The sequence below is a fragment of the Podarcis filfolensis genome (assembly GCF_964270895.1).
Source record: "Podarcis filfolensis genome assembly, chromosome: 4".
Classification (NCBI taxonomy): Eukaryota; Metazoa; Chordata; class Lepidosauria; order Squamata; family Lacertidae; genus Podarcis; species Podarcis filfolensis.
The window spans coordinates 21,386,105-21,404,770 of record NC_139607.1 but is presented as its reverse complement, the minus strand read 5'-3'; the positions used below and the strand labels follow the sequence as shown (position 1 = coordinate 21,404,770).

The following is an 18,666-nucleotide window of genomic DNA, read 5'->3' as shown; positions in this document are numbered from 1 at the left end:
GGAGGAGTGAGAGCACAAACTTCTAGTAGTTTATGGTCTTAATAAATCTTGGCTAATCCAGATTTAGCAGATCCGAACCTGCAGGGAGGTGTTAAATTGAGATTACTTCATAAATCAGGGTGGCCCAATTTTTCACATCAAGTGGGCTGCAAGAGTACTTTGACCGGGAACCCAGGGGCCACACACTGCCTTGTCACGTGGGGTGAGGAGCAAGGCCAAAATTTGACAGTCCCCCCCCCCCCAGCCCTCATTGGGCCTTCCCAAAGCAAGGTGCCAGGCTCTGGGAAAGAGGCACAAGGCTCTGGTAGGGTCCTAGAGCCCTCCTATCTCCTTAAAAACCAAACCAAACCAAACCATTTTAATTGGTTTTTTAAAAATACAAATACAGTGGTACCTACACTTCAGGTTACTTACGCTTCAGGTTATAGACTCCACTAACCCAGAAACAGTACCTCGGGTTAAGAACTTTGCTTCAGGATGAGAACAGAAATCGTGCTCCGGCAGCGAGGCAGCAGCAGGAGGCCCCATTAGCTAAGGTGGTGCTTCAGGTTAAGAAAAGTTTCAGGTTAAGAACGGACCTCCGGAACGAATTAAGTACATAACCAGAGGTACCACTGTACAATAAACACTTCTCCAGCAGTACATCTAATGGTGTTTGTTTTACGTACACTTTCAACATTCAAACATAGTACTTAACGTGACCCCTCCATGGAGAATATTGAGCAGTTGGTATAGGAAAGGTCTTGATTTTTGGTCATTAACATAGTTAAAGAAAAGGCTCCACATTTCTTGAAAGTTGTCTGTCTGTTATGCCTCGAATGTGCCTGCCCTCTGTTTGGTGATGCTCAGACATTGCTATATCCCAGATATTATTTCCCCATATGTTCAGGGGTAGCCCTCTCATCTCCTTCCCAAAGCTGGGAAAGCACTAATTTGACTTTGGGAAGGCAAAACTCTGGGGGCCCCCTTCTCAAAGCCCAGCACTTCACTCACCCACCTTGGGGAAGGCAGAGCAAGGGCTGGAGGCATCAAACATTGCCGAAGGGCTCCCAAAAAAGCCTCAGGGGTTGCTCATTGGGCCATCCTCCCATAAGTGATTAGGAGTCCCCAATACATAAGTCCATTGGAATGTCATGGATGATCAACATGAGATGAGGCAGTTCTGCAGCTTCCAAAATGATTTCCAGCCAGTGGACAATTCGCTCGAGCAGGTTCCATAGCCACACTCATAACATCTTCCCTGTGGGTCCTGCTACCTGTCACAGGTGCCACTTCCTCTCTGTGGACTGAAAACCTTAAGCGGGGTTGTTTCTTTGCCGGGAACCTTATGCTGTGAACTGTATACAAAGGTGCTGGTTCACCGATGGAACGTTGCTTGTGCGATGGAACAAACCGTTCTCCTTTCCCCCATGCATTGTTGAAATCTGCTCCAAACTGTTGGGCGCCCCCTCCAGAACAGATATTGGAGGCACTGAGAGCCTGCAGGGAGGATTTGAGAAAGGGGCAGCCCCATTGCTTGAGTAGAACTCCACCCACACAGTGTTGGCTTACAAACCTCTATACTATTTGTATATTTGTTTATCTTCCCTATGGAGTCATTGGTGTCTTGGGTTGCGAAGCTTTGGGTGGGGAGTGTTTGGGTTGGTGGTGGTTCTGTGCTGGGCTGTGTGGCAGACTCTTTTGCAGCATTACCGTACGCATAGCTGTCAACTTTTCCCTTTTCTTGCGAGGAGTCCTATTCGGAATAAGGGAATTTCCCTTAAAAAAAGGAAACAGTTGACAGCTATTAGGATGTGGAATCACAAGTCCCCTCAGAGCTGTCTGGTATTTTCCCTTGATTTGGTGACCTAGTTGCTGCTCAAGGCCAGGGTTACAAAAGTCGGGCAGTTCCCGCAAGGCCAGCTGATAGGTTTGATGGAGTTCTTTCGGGGAAATGCAGAGAGAGATTTGTTTTCACTTATAGTTTTGCTTGCTGTATATACACAGGCATGGTTTCTTCATTTTTTCCCCCAGCTTGACTCTGAAAGCGCTGGTTGACTGCAAAGCAGACATTGACCCAGAATATACCAGATCAGCATATGCACTTCTGGCTTGTAGTGCCCCTTTCCATTTCACATGGGTAGTCAGGGCTTATCAGTGTTAAATGCAGCAGCCGCAAGGATTCCTTTGTTTAGGAAGCTCTGAGGTCCTTCTGGCAGTTCTCTTGCTGCAAGAAGTGAAGCTACAGGGAACCAGGCAGAGGGTTTTCTCGGTAGTGGTGCCCACCCTGTGGAACGCTATCCCATCAGATGTGAAGAACTATGAAGGCAGCCTTGTGTCGGGAAGTTTTTAATGTTTTATTATATTTTTGTATATGCTGGAAGCTGCCCAGAGTGGCTGGAGTAACCAGTCAGATGGGAGGGGTACAAATAATAAAATTACTATTATTATTAACATGTTCTCAGCCTTAATAATAGGTGATGGCACTTGAATGTCACCAGCTCTGTCTCATAGCACCATGTGAATGCCATGTGCATTGCATTTATTGCTTGAATTTCAATTTTGCATTATGCTGGATGCTCCACGGTCTTTTCTCCGATTCAAGCCAGGGATTGGCACAGAAATGGTATGGCTAGAACAGGGGAAGTTGGGTGTTGCACAAGCAACCTTAATCTGTCAAAATTCTACTCTCATTGCATACCTTTTGAGCAGTAGAGTAGAAGCCAGAGTTGTTCTGGCAATGAAACCTGTTTTTTGTGATCACCTCCCTGGCTCTTTCCTACGCCTTCATGAAAGGCCTTTTGAGGCCAGTTCTGCAGCATTCTTGGGCGTTACACTCGGTGAGCTTCATTATTTAGAAGCGTCTAGCCTTGGTATGCAGAACCTCTTGAAGAAAAGCAGAATCACAGTCCCTTATTGCAGTGGTTTTCAACCGTTGTGCTGTAGCACCCTGGAATGCATTGAATGATAGTCTGGGGTGCTGTGGGCAACACTGGCCTCCACCCCTCTTTCCTTCCCTCTCTTCTCTGATTCCCTCTTGTGTCCCTGCCTCCCAAAGGCTTGCACAGCTGTTTGTTGCAGCAGCCCTGCCTACAAGCTCCCCAGGCAAATGGTGCCTCTGGTGCTGGCCAGAGGGTGCTGGGTGCCAGGAGCTGAGGTGGCCTTACAGTAAGCAAGCAAGTGGGTGATGGAGCTCAGCCAGCCTGCCTGCCAGTCCTTGGGAATGGACAAACAAGTCCCAGGCCCCTGTGGGGCAGTGTGAGGAGGCACCTATCTTAGGGGGTGGGGGAGCTCATAGATCAGGGAAGGCACCAGCAGCTGCCCAGAGGACTCCCAAGGAGAGGGGAGAGGAGGCTGAGGGAACACTCCACAAGGGAGGGTGTTCAAAAAAGGGTGAGAGGCTGCCAGCTCTGCAGGCAAGTTGTGACATAACTGGGCGCCTGAGCTGCTATGGGGTGCTGCAGAAAGAATGTAGTTGGTCAAGGGAGCCGTGGACTCAAAAAGGTAGAAAAGCTCTGCATGCCTTCAGATCATTGCTTTAGGTTGTTTGCTTGCTCAGCATTCAGGCTTTTTGTGCTGCAGAAGGGTTTTTCATGTAGTAGATGAGAGAGACAAGTTGGTCTAATGAAAAAGACTGCAGTACCTGCTCTGTACTTGCTAATCTCTAGAACCACCTAGATGGCCAATATTTACATCATACTATAGGTATAGGTCTGGAATCAGAACAGTGACTTGCTTTAATATATATATATATATATATATATATATATATATATATATATATAGCATATCTGCGTCCATCTTTCAGCCTTGGTGCAAGTAGTAGTTGCTTCTTAGTTAGGAACTTGTTGCATCATTGGGGGAAGTTGAGTCAGGAGGCCTTCCACTTGCCTGATGAGAAAGAAGAGCCACCTTTGCCACGTAGGTGAACTGAGGTACAGGTTCCCTATGCTGTTGTGTGATTTGGGGAATATATCCTCTCTTCCTTCTATAACATCCATCTGTGTATTTGAGTCTGTATCATGTCCCAGTAGGTAGCTGTGGACCATTTGGCTTTTTAAAGCAAGACTATGAAACCCAAGTTAGACATCCTCTATGGGTCATACAGTGTAGTCACACAAATCCCATGTACTATCCCACTTAGTTAAAATCTCAGATATATAAGCTAGGTGCTAAATTTCAAATGACGGGACTGTCATCTGGCTAGTTCAGATGACAACTTTGAGCTAGGTTAAGAGCTTTGAGAACCTAAAGGAGAAAAGTCACTTGATCCATGGACAGTCCACATGTTTATTGGCCTATTCCGACTTTTTCTTTTTCTTGGTGATTGCTCCTGCTCAGGCTGCGCAGAAAAAGCATTTTGGTTCCAGAAATTCATTCTGATTGTGCAGATAAAATACAACTGATAGAATTCTACAGGCTGGGGTGTAAGTGTGTGGAAGCTTTTCCACATCCAATGATCCCCAGATGGTGGAGATGTCAGGCACCATCCTGGCGACAAGGCCACTTCACTTGGTCACAAGTGGTCAAAAAAACAGGTGCAAAAGGTGCCTGGCTATTTCGAACACTGCTAAGTACATTCCATTTGGAATGTTGTATGGTATTGAGGGATGTACGCAGGATCAATGCTATTCCATTGTTCCTGTGTTGACCTTATTCAGTAACAGCTCACTAGTTTGACTTTTCATACCTTTCCAAGGGGAAAACAAGTAGTTAACACATCGTAACATGTTTTAGTGCCTGCATTTTAAAAAACCAGTCGATATCTGTAAATGTCTTTATTTATCTGTACTACAAAATACTCTATAACTGTATACAGTCGTACCTCGAAGTTGAACAGAATCTGTTCCGGAAGTCTGTTCAACTTCCAAAACCAAAGTGTGGCTTCTGATTGGCTCTAGGAAGCTCCTGTAGCCAATCAGAAGTCCCATTGGACGTTCAGCTTCCAAAAACAGTTCGCAAAGTGGAACACTCACTTCCAGGTTTGCGGTGTTCGGGAGCCAAAACGTTCAAGAACTAAGCTGTTCGAAAACCAAGGTACGATTGTACTTAATAAACCTGCTTCTGTTGTATCAGAATAGGAATACTATTTCACCACTAGATGGCCCTGAATTATTAGTCTATTTTGTGCAAGGAAGGTTTGTGGTCCCCCCCCCCCCTCAAGCTTATTGGCTAGCCAGCTTTCTTTTAAAAGTCTATTTAAACTCAGATGGAGGAGAGGGGGAAATATACTGCTCATTCTGCCAACTTTTAGGGTTTAGAGTAAGTAAAATAAACGTATGGATGTGATAAAAAGACTACTTACAAATATTGCCAGATCCAAAGGATCTAAAGCTCAAGCTACTTGGAGCCAAATGGATTGAGATTGAATCCTGACAAGAGAGAAGTACTGTTTCTGGGGGACAGGGGGCATGCAGGTGTGAGGGTACATTTCCAAGCACAATTCAAAGTGTTGGTGTTGACCTTTAAAGCCATAAACGACTTTGGCCCTGCATACCTGAAGGAGCGTCTCTTCACTCCCAACATTCAGCTTGGACACTGAGATCCAGCTCCGAGGACCTTCTGGCAGTTCCCTCACTGCGAGAAGTGAAGCTACAGGGAACCAGGCGGAGGGCCTTCTTGCTGGGCAGAACCCCCTCCCATCAGATGTCAAGGAGATAAACAACTATCTGACTTTTAGAAGACATCTGAAGGCAGCCCTGTTTAGGGAAGTTTTTAATGTTTGATGTCTTACTGTGTTTTAATTTGTTGAAAGCCACCCAGAGTGGCTGGGGCAACCCAGTCAGATGGGCAGCATATAAATAATAAAGTATTATTATTATTATTGGGATGCGGGTGGCGCTGTGGGTAAAACCTCAGTGCTTAGGACTTGCTGATCGCAAGGTCGGCGGTTCGAATCCCCGCGGCGGGGTGAGCTCCCGTCGTTCGGTCCCAGCTCCTGCCCACCTAGCAGTTCGAAAGCACCCCTAAGTGCAAGTAGATAAATAGGTACCGCTTTATAACGGGAAGGTAAACGGCGTTTCCGTGCGCTGCACTGGTGCTGGCTCGCCAGTTGCAGCTTAGTCATGCTGGCCACGTAACCCAGAAGTGTCTCCGGACAGCGCTGGCTCCCGGCCTCTTAAGCGAGATGAGCGCGCAACCCTAGAGTCGGACACGACTGGCCCGTACGGGCAGGGGTGCCTTTACCTTTATTATTATTATTATTATTATTATTATTATTATTATTATTATTATTATTTATTATATGCGACACCTGTCCAAGAGGCTTACATAATGGGCCTGCGACAAGGTGGAATGGAAACACAGTTTTGACAACTGAAAATGAGCCAGAGGGAGGATGAGATCTTGGGCAAGTGTTCATATACTTAGGCAAATACTCTGTTTCATAACCAACTGTAATGTGTCAGTAACCATGCAAATATCATCCAGGTGGCAGTTCATACTAGAAAGCAGCTGGAAGAGAAGGGAGGCAGAAGCTGAAGAAAGACCTGTTAGTGGAGAGAAGAGTGTTGTCCTTTTCCCATTCTTGGAGTTTCCTCTGGGAAACTCGCCAAACCTGCTGCACCTGCAACTGGGTACAGAGAGTGCAGCCAACTGCTCAATGAACATGGCTGTGCTGGACAAACTGAGGAAGCTCTGCCCACCTTGCCCATGAAAAAGCAAGTCTAGAGCGAGAGACTAGGGTTATGTCCGCAGCAACCCTGCTCTTTGTGAGACTTTTGTGGCCACGTGGGCTGAGAGTTTGTTTGGACTCTGGGTGAGTTCCAGGGTGGAGCCCTGGGTGAGAGCCAGGAAGCTGATAGGGAGGGTGTGTCCAGAGGCAAAAGAACTGATATTGTCTTATACTTATTAGTAATGTTGTATTAATGCAAAATATTTTTATATGTCAGCTCTGTGTTTTTGTAGTATTTCTTGCTTAAGCTGTCTGTTGTTGCTTTAGTATTTCGCATACCGCATAAAAGATATCTATCCATCGTCTATCAATCTATCTATATCTATCTCATCTCCACCTATAGTGGGACCTTAGTTCTTGAACTTAATCTGTTCCGGGAGTCTGTTCAACTCCCAAAACCGTTCAAAAACCAAGGCATGGCTTCCAAGTGGCTGTAGGAGCTTCCTGCACTCAATCAGAAGCCGCACCAGATGTTTGACTTCCAAAAAACATTTGCAAACCGGAACACTTACTTCCGGGTTTGCGGCGTTCGGGAGCCGATTTGTTCGGGAACCAAGGTACCACACTAATATCTCTCTCTCTCTCTCTCTCTCTCTCATCATCTATCTATCATTTATCTATCAATCATCTATCTATCTAATCTTAAGCGATAGAGAAATGATATAAATAAATAAAAACCTTCACATCGGGTTTCATGTCAGGGAAAAGCTATTTGTGTTTCAGCTCCTTTGTTAGCCCATGTCTGAGTTGCATCAGTCCTCAGGTGTGAAATTGTTTCTGCTTTCTTTGCATTCTGCTTTGGATTCTCTCTCTCCTCCCCGACCCCCTTTGTGGTTTACTATTTTGGATGGATGGGGATCTTTCAATGAAAAGGGCAAATGTGCTATGTGCAGAACCAGAATAACTTCTCTGACAGCAGGGATCTTTGGGGCAGCTTGCAGTAAGAATTGGTTGTTTAGAAGATAACATTTGGAGCTGAGTATTTCTCCCATCAAAGGGATGTAGTTCAAGGGCAGATAGCATCCATCATGATTCGAGGGACTTAAAAAGAGGTAAGCCTCTTAGAAATGCTCACCAGCCAATGGTTTCTAATCAGTTCTGCAACCTGTCTTGAGAATGATCTTCAGCCCAACATTTTCATCTCTCAAAGGTTTCCTTGTGGGATTATAGAAACCCTATAATCCCTGAGATTGCACCTTCTGATTCCAGGCCTTTTCGTGTTAAAGGTGGTACACTACAATTGGCAAAGTCAATCTAGTCAACACAAGGAAATCATTGAAATGCATTATTGGTCCTTGGATCTGAAGCAAGACTAGAGCTTCGGTGTCTGGGCTCATCTCTTAAGTGGATACCACGTTGATTTGACATACCACAAATGAGTATTTCTGCTTTATGCTCCCTCTTATCTTTACCAGTCCTTTTTCACAACATTGGACAAGTTGCTTAAGTGGAACTCAGCAAGGTTGGAAGAAATACAGCTTACTCACTCATCTAGTGAAATCTGCTCCTGCCCATAAAAACCTAGGCTTCAGTAAACCAGTTGTCTGCATTTCTTGCTGCAAGAGACTAATGCTGCAATTTTTAAAAGAAGCATCTTCCAACCCTAGTTTTTGCTGAAGATGCTACATACTTGATTTGTAAAGGTGTTTTTGTTTTTTAATGCTTATAATGTTACCTGGAGAAGTGAGATTTAACAACTGGAAGATAGTGATCAAAGGAAACATAGATAAAAGGGTTGCAGAGGTCAGTCTGTGAATGTAGGAGTAAAACATTTGGGCAACTTAAAGTACTTAAGTCTCATTTTCTTAGTGGACAACTTCCAAGCATTTTACTTGTAGAGGACTTTAGAACATTGTAGGTTACACCTTTTATTAGAACTAATACAGAAATGGAAATGAAGGACTTTGCCTGCCATTGTTTAGTTCCCCATCCATAGATCAAGGATCTGGTCTAAAGCATCTGTGTTGCAAAGAACGGTCCACTTTCAACTTCAGTGACAGATTCCCTTCTTTGCCGGACTTTGATCTTAAGAAGCTAACTCACTAACTCCTTCTGCCTTGGGGATCAAGTCTGCTTCAAGTCATTTAATCAGTATTTTTTGACATATTCTATTGGGCTAGAGATTTCATGTAAGTTCAGGCAATTGATTCCCATGCTTCTTCACTCCTGGAGTTCAAAAATTCTTCCTAATGTGAGTCTTAGCCCTTTGTGGGTGCAGGATGTTGTCATCTCATATTGGAGAAAAACTCAGCCTTGTTTTTGAGAAGTCTTATTTCCCATTTCTCTCCTCCAAACCGAACATACTGGTTTTTCCTCCTGCTATTTATGGGCCATCAGTTTTAGGCCTCTAATATTCTTTATTTCGTTTCTATGGATACTTCCAGGTTTTTGTCCCAAATGGATGTGACCAGAGTTGAATATGACACAGACATAATCCATTTGAATGTAATGGGATAATTAGCATGAATCACCTGTCCTTTCTTACTTGTAATAATGCAGCACATGTGAGATTGGCTTCCCCCAAACTGTTTCTTTGGTTCTAAAACTTACATTCATGCCCACATATTTTAATATTGTAATTCCTCCTTGTGCCATTTGCGGGACACAGGGTAGTTCCCTGAGCTCTTCCTCCATAAATATCATCTTCCATGTTCAGGAACAAACTATAGAGAAAACTATTTCTAGACTAGGGGCAAAGAGGCACCGTTGCTCTGAAAATAGGCCAAATACTCAAGAATGTAGTAAACCCCCTCCCCCTTATATTCATTGAAATGATGGTAAGACATTCATGGGCAATACATTTGGATTGAGATCTTAGGTGGTGCAATGGGTCAATCCATCTGGCTTTGAACCAGAAGGTTGGTGGTTTGATCCCACCAAGGGACAGTATTGGACAGGATTCCAGCATTGCAATGGGTTGAGCTATATGATGTTGGGGGTCCCTTCCAACTCTGCAGTTCTATGATTCTGTGAGGTTAAGAGGGGGTTATTGGTAAATTGAGGGGGAGAGTTGGTGAAAAGCAGTTGCAAATAACATTTGCTATATCTTTTTTTTATAGATATTTATTAGAGTTTTCAATTTTATACAAACAAAAAAGAAAAAGAAAAAAATATTAAAAAACAAATCAATTTCAATACCAATTTTTCAATAACATATTTCCTTGACTTCCTCATACCTCCCCTTCTTGTTTTCTAGTTCAAATTGTTTATCCAGCAAATCCTAATCTCTTAACATTCCATTTAACTAACACCTTATTTTCCAATCAACTTCTTAAATTTTGTAACTTAAACAATATTTATACCAATTCTTTTTACCATAACAGCTAGAGACCACATAAATTCAATCCAGCATCTTTCAAAGTTCATTAATTTTGCAATATTTCTGTAAATAATCCTTAAATTTCTTCCAATCTTCTTCTGCCGACTCTTCTCCCTGGTCGCGGATTCTGCCAGTCATTTCTGCCAGTCCCATACAGTCAATCAATTTCATCTGCCATTCTTCCAGAGTGGGTAGATCTTGCGTCTTCCAGTGCTTTGCTATAAGTATTCTTGCTGCCGTTGTAGCATACATAAAAAAAGTTCTATCCTTCTTTGGCACCAAATGGCCGACTATGCCCAAGAGAAAAGCCTCTGGTTTCTTCAAGAAGGTATATTTAAATACCTTTTTCATTTCATTATAAATCATTTCCCAGAAAACCTTAATCCTTGGGCACGTCCACCACATCAAATCATATTATTAAAACAGTAAAGGTATAAGAACACGGGGCTGGTTCACAAGTAACACTAAACCCTGGTTTGTGCTACAGGCATCATCTAGGAGCCTGGGCGAAGTCTTTGGCTCACATGCACTTCTCTCCTCCTGGTCTAGGAGGTTCTGTGGAGTTTCCTTGCAGTTTCCCTCCTAATCCTGGCTTGTCATTTATGTACAAACAGAGCTTGGTGGTTGGAAACACACTCTGGTTACTTAAGCAAGCCAGCTTCATAATCGGTCGCTTGGCGCTCTGGATTTGTTTAGAAACTGACTGGAATTTGTTTTATTTTATTTTTTTAAGAAATATTTATTAAGATTTTACAAAGACAAATATACAAAAACACATAATAATAAAAGAGACAAAATAAAAATAAAAAGATAAATAAAACATACAGAAACAACAAGAAAAATTAAAAACAATTATTTTTCATAACATAAAACTCGTTTGCTTATTTCTTTGACTTCCTCTAACATTTGCTATATCAACTAATACTGTGTTTGCAGAGTAAGAAGACCATGTCCCCAAGGTTACCCTGTGATAGTTTCCCTTTCATTATATATGTTTCAAGTAAATGATAAATATGATATTGTATGTTGGCCAAAATGTTTGTTCATTCAACTGTCAGAGAAGCAGAGTATAAAGGGATATTTTCCTCAGTAAATAGTTTCACTTAATTGAGCCAGCAGTATTGCAAGCAAGGCAAGTTTGGCTTTTTGGCCTTGAAAGCGCATTTGAATACACAAAAGAGTGCATGTAGCAATGAGAGCTTTCCATTTATTTTTAAAATTTACAGCCTTGCCCCTCTCTGCAAACTGCTTTTGCAGCTTCTGAGAATTTAAGAAGCAGCTTCGATGGCTGAGGAGGAGAGACTGTAGTTGCCTTAAAAAGAAAAGTTAAAATCTCTTATGCGCATGTTGAGTGAGCTGCAGACTTTTTTGGATTGCATCCATTGACTCTTTAAGAAACTGTTTGCTTCTGTATTTGGAGGGAATGAGTCACGAGTCCACGGAACTGCTAATATTAAACAAACTGATTGCTGGCAGTGAATTGTGCTTGGATGGTATTTAAGTGTAGGGTTGCTGAGGTTGTGCACCCATGATTGTGCTGGAAAAATATCCTAAGCCTCAGATCCACGTATGGTAGAAATGCAAAATAATGTTAATGGTGTTGTTGTTGTTTGCTTCATTTATTACTTGTTTCTGTTGAAGCACGTTGAAGCAATTTCACAATACAATAAAAGCATGTATAAGACAACAGCATATATAAAAATTTCAGATCTAACACAGATACTGATTAGGATAAAAACCACCGCTTAGCAGACTTGCTGAAAGAGGAAATGGCGTCTTCATAATAACCTTCTTAAGTTGTGGAAAGTTTTCTCCTGGTGCCTAAAAATATATAATGAAGGTGGCCAGGTGAACTTCCCTGGGAAGAGCATTCCACAAATGGGGAGCCACTGCAGAGAAGGCCCATTCTCATGTTGCCACCCTCCGGACCTCTTGAGGAGAGGGCACACAAAGAAGGGCCTCAGAAGGTGATTTCAGGGTCCGGGTAGGTTCACATGGAAAGAGGCAATCCTTCAGGTATTGTGGTCCTAAGCCACTGTAGACAAAGATTGGAATAATGGGCAAGCTGTCCTTTGAGGAACACCTGCCAACCATTATTGATCTTTGGTTTGAGGGACCCCTGAAGAGTTTTTGGGCAACCCTAGGGATCCTTAGAACATAGCTTGAAAGCTACTCTACTCAAGTATATATATAGTTACGGATGTATCTACTCTACTCAAGTATATATATAATTATGGATGTAAAATTTCTGGAATTTTCAAGACAATTTGCCCCTTTTGGAAGAAAACTGAAACTTTTTGGGAAATTGAAATATATCCATTAACTTACTTCACTGCTTTAACTTGAAACACATCATTTTTAAGTTGATATACAAAGTGATACTGTTTGATATGTTTACAAAATGGGTGTTTACTCTGAAGACTCACTCTGTTTAGTAGTAGAACTTATTTCCAGGATAAGGGCCTCAAAAGTATATGTTCCTTAGTTTTGCAGAAGCAAAATTGCAGGAGAGAGCTGTGTGTGTGTTTATATATTTCCCTTCAGTCAAAACCAATTCCTAGAGTAGCTTATGAATATTTGTGGTAAGACAATGCTTGCTCCCCAGGCTTACATTTTAAAAGGCAGGGCACAAAAGGAAAAGGGACTGGGCACTATTTTTTACTTATATATAAAGCATTAATGAAAACGATGTAAAAAAAAAAATCTAAATTCTTAATTTTTTTTTGGCTGATATTTAGATAAATATTTTTCTACCTTTACAGGATACAAAATTATGGATAATAATGGAATATCTTGGCGGAGGTTCTGCTCTTGACCTTGTAAGTAATCAGCTTATAGTAATGGAACTAAAGGGTATTTATCTGAATTTGCAGTTCTTTCTATGTGCATTATAAATTCAGAGTGATGTACAGTGATGTCCGACTGCTTAAACAGAAAGACATCCAACTTCTTTTCTTTCCTCTCCAGCACTCCTGCACCCCAAAAACTGCTCTGGTGTGCCCCAACCCTCCAGGTCAGATCTTGAGAGTGCATAGGAGGTGCAAGGGGGAAGTTGGGAAGAAGAAAAGTTTTTGCTACACTGGATCTCCCCAATAGGAATTTACCATATTTTTTGCTCTATAAGACTCACTTTTTCCCTCCTAAAAAGTAAGGGGAAATGTGTGTGCATCTTATGGAGCGAATGCAGGCTGCGCAGCTATCCCAGAAGCCAGAACAGCAAGAGGGATTGCTGCTTTCACTGCGCAGTGATCCCTCTTGCTGTTCTGGCTTCTGAGATTCAGATTCCCCCCCCCTTGTTTTCCTCCTCCAAAAACTAGGTGTGTCTTGTGGTCTGGTGCGTCTTATAGAGCGAAAAATACGGTATTTATTTGTTGCATTTATTTCCCACCCTCACTTTGATGATTCCAAGCCAGCTTCATGTAAGCCTCATAAATTTGTACTAACTAACTTTAGTAAAAGGGTAAATTTATGTACCTGAACCATTAGTTCTTGGCTTAATAATACAGGAAAAAGTACTTTGATTGTGTCATTTGATTTTTATTGGAATAAATGCCCCATTCTTAATCATCTTCCTTGGATATTGAATAGGAAAACTGTGAGCCATGATCCGCTGTAATAAAATTGGAATAATGATGAGTGAGCAGAGGCTGTTTGCCTCAAATGGCTCTGTCCTCCTAGAGCAGCCCAGTCAAACATGGAAAACTCCACAAGTGATTCAGTATTGAACTGATTATAGGGGAGCAGATTCCCTTCCAGCTGAATGCCTGATTCTTCGGCACCCTCCCTCCGATTCCTCGCAGCCTTCCTCCCAGCCTATCCCAGTTCCCAAGGGGAAAAGCTTACACCCCGAGTTGGCTTTTTGTAATGCCACTGTCTGAGAACATGAATGTGCAGAAATGGTCAAAATAAATACTTCTGTAGTTTTGTGTCGTTGCTGATTGCTCACGTTTTCTCCTCTATTGTGTATGAAGTGTCTAAAATTCTTGACTTCAATTTCCCCACCCGCAAAGGTTTATCAGCTGTATTTGTGCAACATTTATCTTGGAAAAATAATCTGTTGTGTTTTCTCCTAGTTAGAACCAGGGTCTCTTGATGAAATCCAGATTGCTACGATATTGAGAGAGATTCTGAAAGGCCTTGATTATTTGCATTCAGAAAAGAAAATCCACAGAGATATTAAAGGTAAAACTTTGTAGGGTTTAAGTTTCAAATGCTTTGAGTTGGATCTAGTCTTAGTCATGGTTAGAGTAGACCCACTGAAATCAAATCACATAAGCTAGTCCTTATTTCTGTGGGTCCTTGACAAAGTCAACCTGTTTAGCTTAAACATTCGAACTCAACATTCTTTTTCAAAAAAAATATTTTCTAGCTGCTAATGTGCTGCTGTCTGAACAAGGAGAAGTCAAACTAGCAGATTTTGGTGTAGCCGGACAACTAACTGATACACAAATAAAGAGAAATACCTTTGTGGGTACACCGTTTTGGATGGCACCAGAAGTAATAAAGCAGTCAGCGTATGATTCAAAGGTAAGATTAAAGGAGGACTGCTTAGGGTTCAGAGTTGGGCCTGAAAATATTTTCTTCTGTTGTCTTTGTTAGGTGAAATAATATTATTCTGCCATGCTGATATTGAGACACACACACACACACACACACACACGCACGCACGCACAGTGGTACCTTGGTACTCGAACGGCTTGGCTCCCGGACAAATCAGCTCCCGAACTCCATAAACCCAGAAGTCAGTATTCCAGTTTTTCGGAAGCCTAATGTCCAACGCGGCTTCTGCAGCTTCCGATTAGTGCAGGAAACTCCTGCAGCCAATCGGAAGCTGCACCTTGGTTTTTGAACGGTTTCTGGAGTTGAACGGACTACCGGAATGGATTAAATTCGAGAACCAAGTACCACTGTATACTGTATATTTTCTATATATAGGTTTGTATATATACTGTATGTTTTATTAACACTTATCACAGTACAATAAAAGACAAGCTAGTTACAAGCACACGCACACACACACACACACAGAGAGAGAGAGAGAGAGAGAGAGAGAGAGAGAGAGAATAAAAGAAGAAAGAAAAGATAGAAGAGATAAAAAGTACAGGATCCTCTCTCCCCAATATATCTTAACCTTTGTCCCATACCGAAAAGGGCGTGTCCTCCCAGCTCTCACCTGGGGGTATTCCTCTCTTCTCCCAGCCTCTCATCCTGAGAGATTTCTGCTTCCCTGTCTCTCACACAAGGACCTTCAGACTGCTCATCACGCTGAAATTTTCTTAGGAGGATTTACCTGGATCCCTTTTGTATAGCCCTTACTGCTCACCCAAGTGTTTAGGATTATAATATTTCCAGAATTGTTACGTAAACGGGTTTGAAAAACAGACCGCTCATGTTTATTTTGAGTGCTTATTTCAAATACCTAAAATTAAGATGCAGAGGGAAGGGTGTGCTTGTTTAATGAATGATCAGTCAGTGAAATGAATGAAATGTTGCAGTTGGTTTCAACGAAAGGGCTCCCTTTTTGTCTCCCTCCTGCTGTAAGTAAGATGGCTTCTGTGTTACAGGCAGATATCTGGTCACTGGGGATAACAGCCATAGAGCTTGCGAAAGGTGAGCCTCCACATTCAGAGCTGCATCCCATGAAAGTTCTCTTCCTGATCCCAAAGAACAACCCACCAACATTAGAAGGAAACTATAGCAAACCTCTGAAGGAGTTTGTTGAAGCCTGCTTGAACAAGGACCCAAGTTTTGTAAGTTGTTTTGGTTTTTCCACACCCCATATACCTTTGGTCATGTTGCTTAACGCACATGTGGGAAAATGGAAGACTGAACTGTAGATAACGTTTGAATGTTCTGTGTATTGTATATACTTTTCTTTAACAACAAAATAATTTTATTCTGACATGCCCCTGTTTTTTGTGGAGCTTTATCCTGAAAATGTCTGCCTTTCTCCTTCCCATATTACTTTTTAAAAAATTGATTACACATTGAATTTAATAATAATAATAATAATAATAATAATAATAATAATAATAATAATGTGGTACCTCGGGTTACATACGCTTCAGGTTACATACGCTTCAGGTTACAGACTCTGCTAACCCAGAAATATTACCTCAGGTTAAGAATTTTGCTTCAGGATGAGAACAGAAATCGTGCTCCGGCGGCACAGCAGCAGCAGGAGGCCCCATTAGCTAAAGTGGTGCTTCAGGTTAAGAACAGTTTCAGGTTAAGAACGGACCTCCGGAACGAATTAAGTACGTAACCCGAGGTACCACTGTAATAATAATAATGTTATTTGTACCTCACCTATCCAACTGGCTTGCCGAAGCATTTCATTCAAATCAGCCTCTTTCAGTTAAGATAAAGGAGAATTGAGAGGGTTTCTTTCAAATACAAAAATCTTTGCCAAAACCATGTTCATTTCATGTGGGTTTCACTTTGTCTATTCAGTCCACAGTTCAGGCTGATGATAAACAGGTGTCACTTCCACAAAATTGTTTAGCTTTCTTATATTCTCTAGGATCAAAATATTTTGATGGAGGTTTACAAGCTACCTACATTTTAATCTGTTTCTAACTTTTAATGATCCTTCTATACTACTGATTAGCAACTACTTTCATCGTGGAAGGACTTGGACGGGGCAAAGGGTTTCAGCCAATGCATTGACCACCTTCCTGTTGTGTGCAATGGTTGTTTCTGGAATGTGGAATAGGGAAATGCTTGATTGGCAGCTAGGGATTTAGGTAGCTGTGCATGAATTGAATTGACGAGTCCGTTTAAAATTATTAATGAATCCATGCCTAAAGTCTACTGTGGCTCATCTACGTATATTATTAGTGAAATCTATATGCCAGGGGTCAGCAACCTTTTTCAGCCGTGGGCCGGTCCACCGTCCCTCAGACCATGTGGTGGGCTGGACTATATTTTGGAAGAAAAATCCATGAATGAATTCCTATGCCCCACAAATAACCCAGAGATGCATTTTAAATAAAAATACACATTTTACTCATGGAAAAACACCAGGCAGGCCCCACAAATAACCCAGAGATGCATTTTAAATAAAAGGGCACATTCTACTCATGTAAAAACACGCTGATTCCTGGACCGTACACGGGCCGGATTTAGAAGGCGATTGGGCCGGATCTGGCCCCCAGGCCTTAGGTTGCCTACCCCTGCTATATGCTGAGAAAGGAATAAAAGTGATACAGGAAAATTAAGCATTCATTATCCACAAATGCACATTTCTTAGAATATACCAATGCCTGGTGTCTGTCTTCAGTAACTGTTTGTTTAACATTTAGCAGTTTCTTTTTCTCAGTTATCTCCTTGTAAATCAACTGAAGTGTATTAAGCAAAGCAACTTGCTTTTATTTTTAAGAGACCAACGGCAAAAGAACTGCTGAAGCACAAGTTTATAATACGGAACGCAAAGAAAACCTCTTATTTGACAGATCTCATCGACAGGCATAAAAGATGGAAGTCTGAGCAGAATCATGATAACTCCAGCTCCGAAGATTCAGATGGGTAAGCGTGAAAGCGGGAGAATACTGCAGATGTGGTAGGCCAAGCTTAAAAAAAAACACATATATTGGACATACTCAAAATTAAACTGCTAAAAAGTAACATAACTTTAAGAGTATAGTCGTACCTTGGATTCCAAATGCCTTGCGAGTCTAACGTTTTGGCTTCCGAATACCACAAACCCAGAAGTGAGTGTTCCGGTTTGCGAACATTCTTTGGAACCCGAACGTCCGATGCGGCTTCTGATTGGCTGCAGGAGCTTCCTGCAGCCAATCAGAAGCCATGCCTTGGTTTCCGAACGTTTTGGAAGTCTAACGGACTTCTGGAACGGATTTCGTTCAACTTCCGAGGTACACCTGTATGTACATAATCCTTCCTTTTTCAGTGCTTTGGGTAACCAGAAATAACTGGAGGAGCAGTCACCTGTTATCTGAAGTGTGGGAGGGAAAGTTTTAATTAAAGTTGGATTTTAGAAGTAAAAGAATATGAGGACAGCAAGTAAGAGATCAAGACAAGGAATTTGTTTTAAGAGTGCATTTCTTTGTTTTTTTTGGACTATTTGGGGTAGAATCATAGATAAACGAAACCATGAGTGGGATTTGAGAAAGAATTATGAAAATAATTTTGTCAAAGTTTTGTAATAGATAAGATTATTTTTTTTTGTATAATGCAGCAGGAAAGGTTGGGCGATAAAAACAACATGAAGATAAGAGTGGGAAGTCAACCTCTAAGGATTTATTCAGTTGGAAATTAATTTTTATTTTTTAAACTGTTAATCTTAAGATTTGTTAAATTTGTTAATCTGGTTGTTGTTGCTTTTTTGTTTTTGTTTTTTTAAAAACTTAAAAATTAATCTTCCCCCCCCCCCAATGAAATGTAGGAGGAATACTCTGAAGCAAGCATGCCCCAAGCATGGCACCCTTGTGTATAAGAGAGCTGTAGGACAGGATTTTAAAAGTGCTGCTTTAGTCGGGCTTGTTGCATGCTGCTAAGATGTATAATGTCATGGGACGTGGGTGGCGCTGTGGTCTAAACCACTGAGCCTCTTGGACTTGCCAATCAGAAGGTCGGCAGTTTGAATCCCTGCGACGAGGTGAGCTCCCGTTGCTTGGTCCCAGCTCCTGCCAACCTAGCAGTTCAAAAGCACGCCAAAAGTGCAAATAGATAAATA

The 18,666-nt window shown here is 41.8% G+C and overlaps 1 protein-coding gene across 1 annotated transcript in view; it reads left to right on the top strand.

The window, feature by feature from the left end:
- Positions 1–18,666, top strand: part of STK24 (serine/threonine kinase 24) — a 42,539-nt gene that overhangs the window by 11,504 nt on the left and 12,369 nt on the right. Inside the window, exons 3-7 of the mRNA XM_083610839.1 lie at positions 12,734–12,790; positions 14,045–14,153; positions 14,341–14,498; positions 15,536–15,721; positions 17,353–17,498. Coding sequence (XP_083466965.1) covers positions 12,734–12,790; positions 14,045–14,153; positions 14,341–14,498; positions 15,536–15,721; positions 17,353–17,498 — 656 coding nt within the window. The remainder of the gene's footprint in view (positions 1–12,733; positions 12,791–14,044; positions 14,154–14,340; positions 14,499–15,535; positions 15,722–17,352; positions 17,499–18,666) is intronic.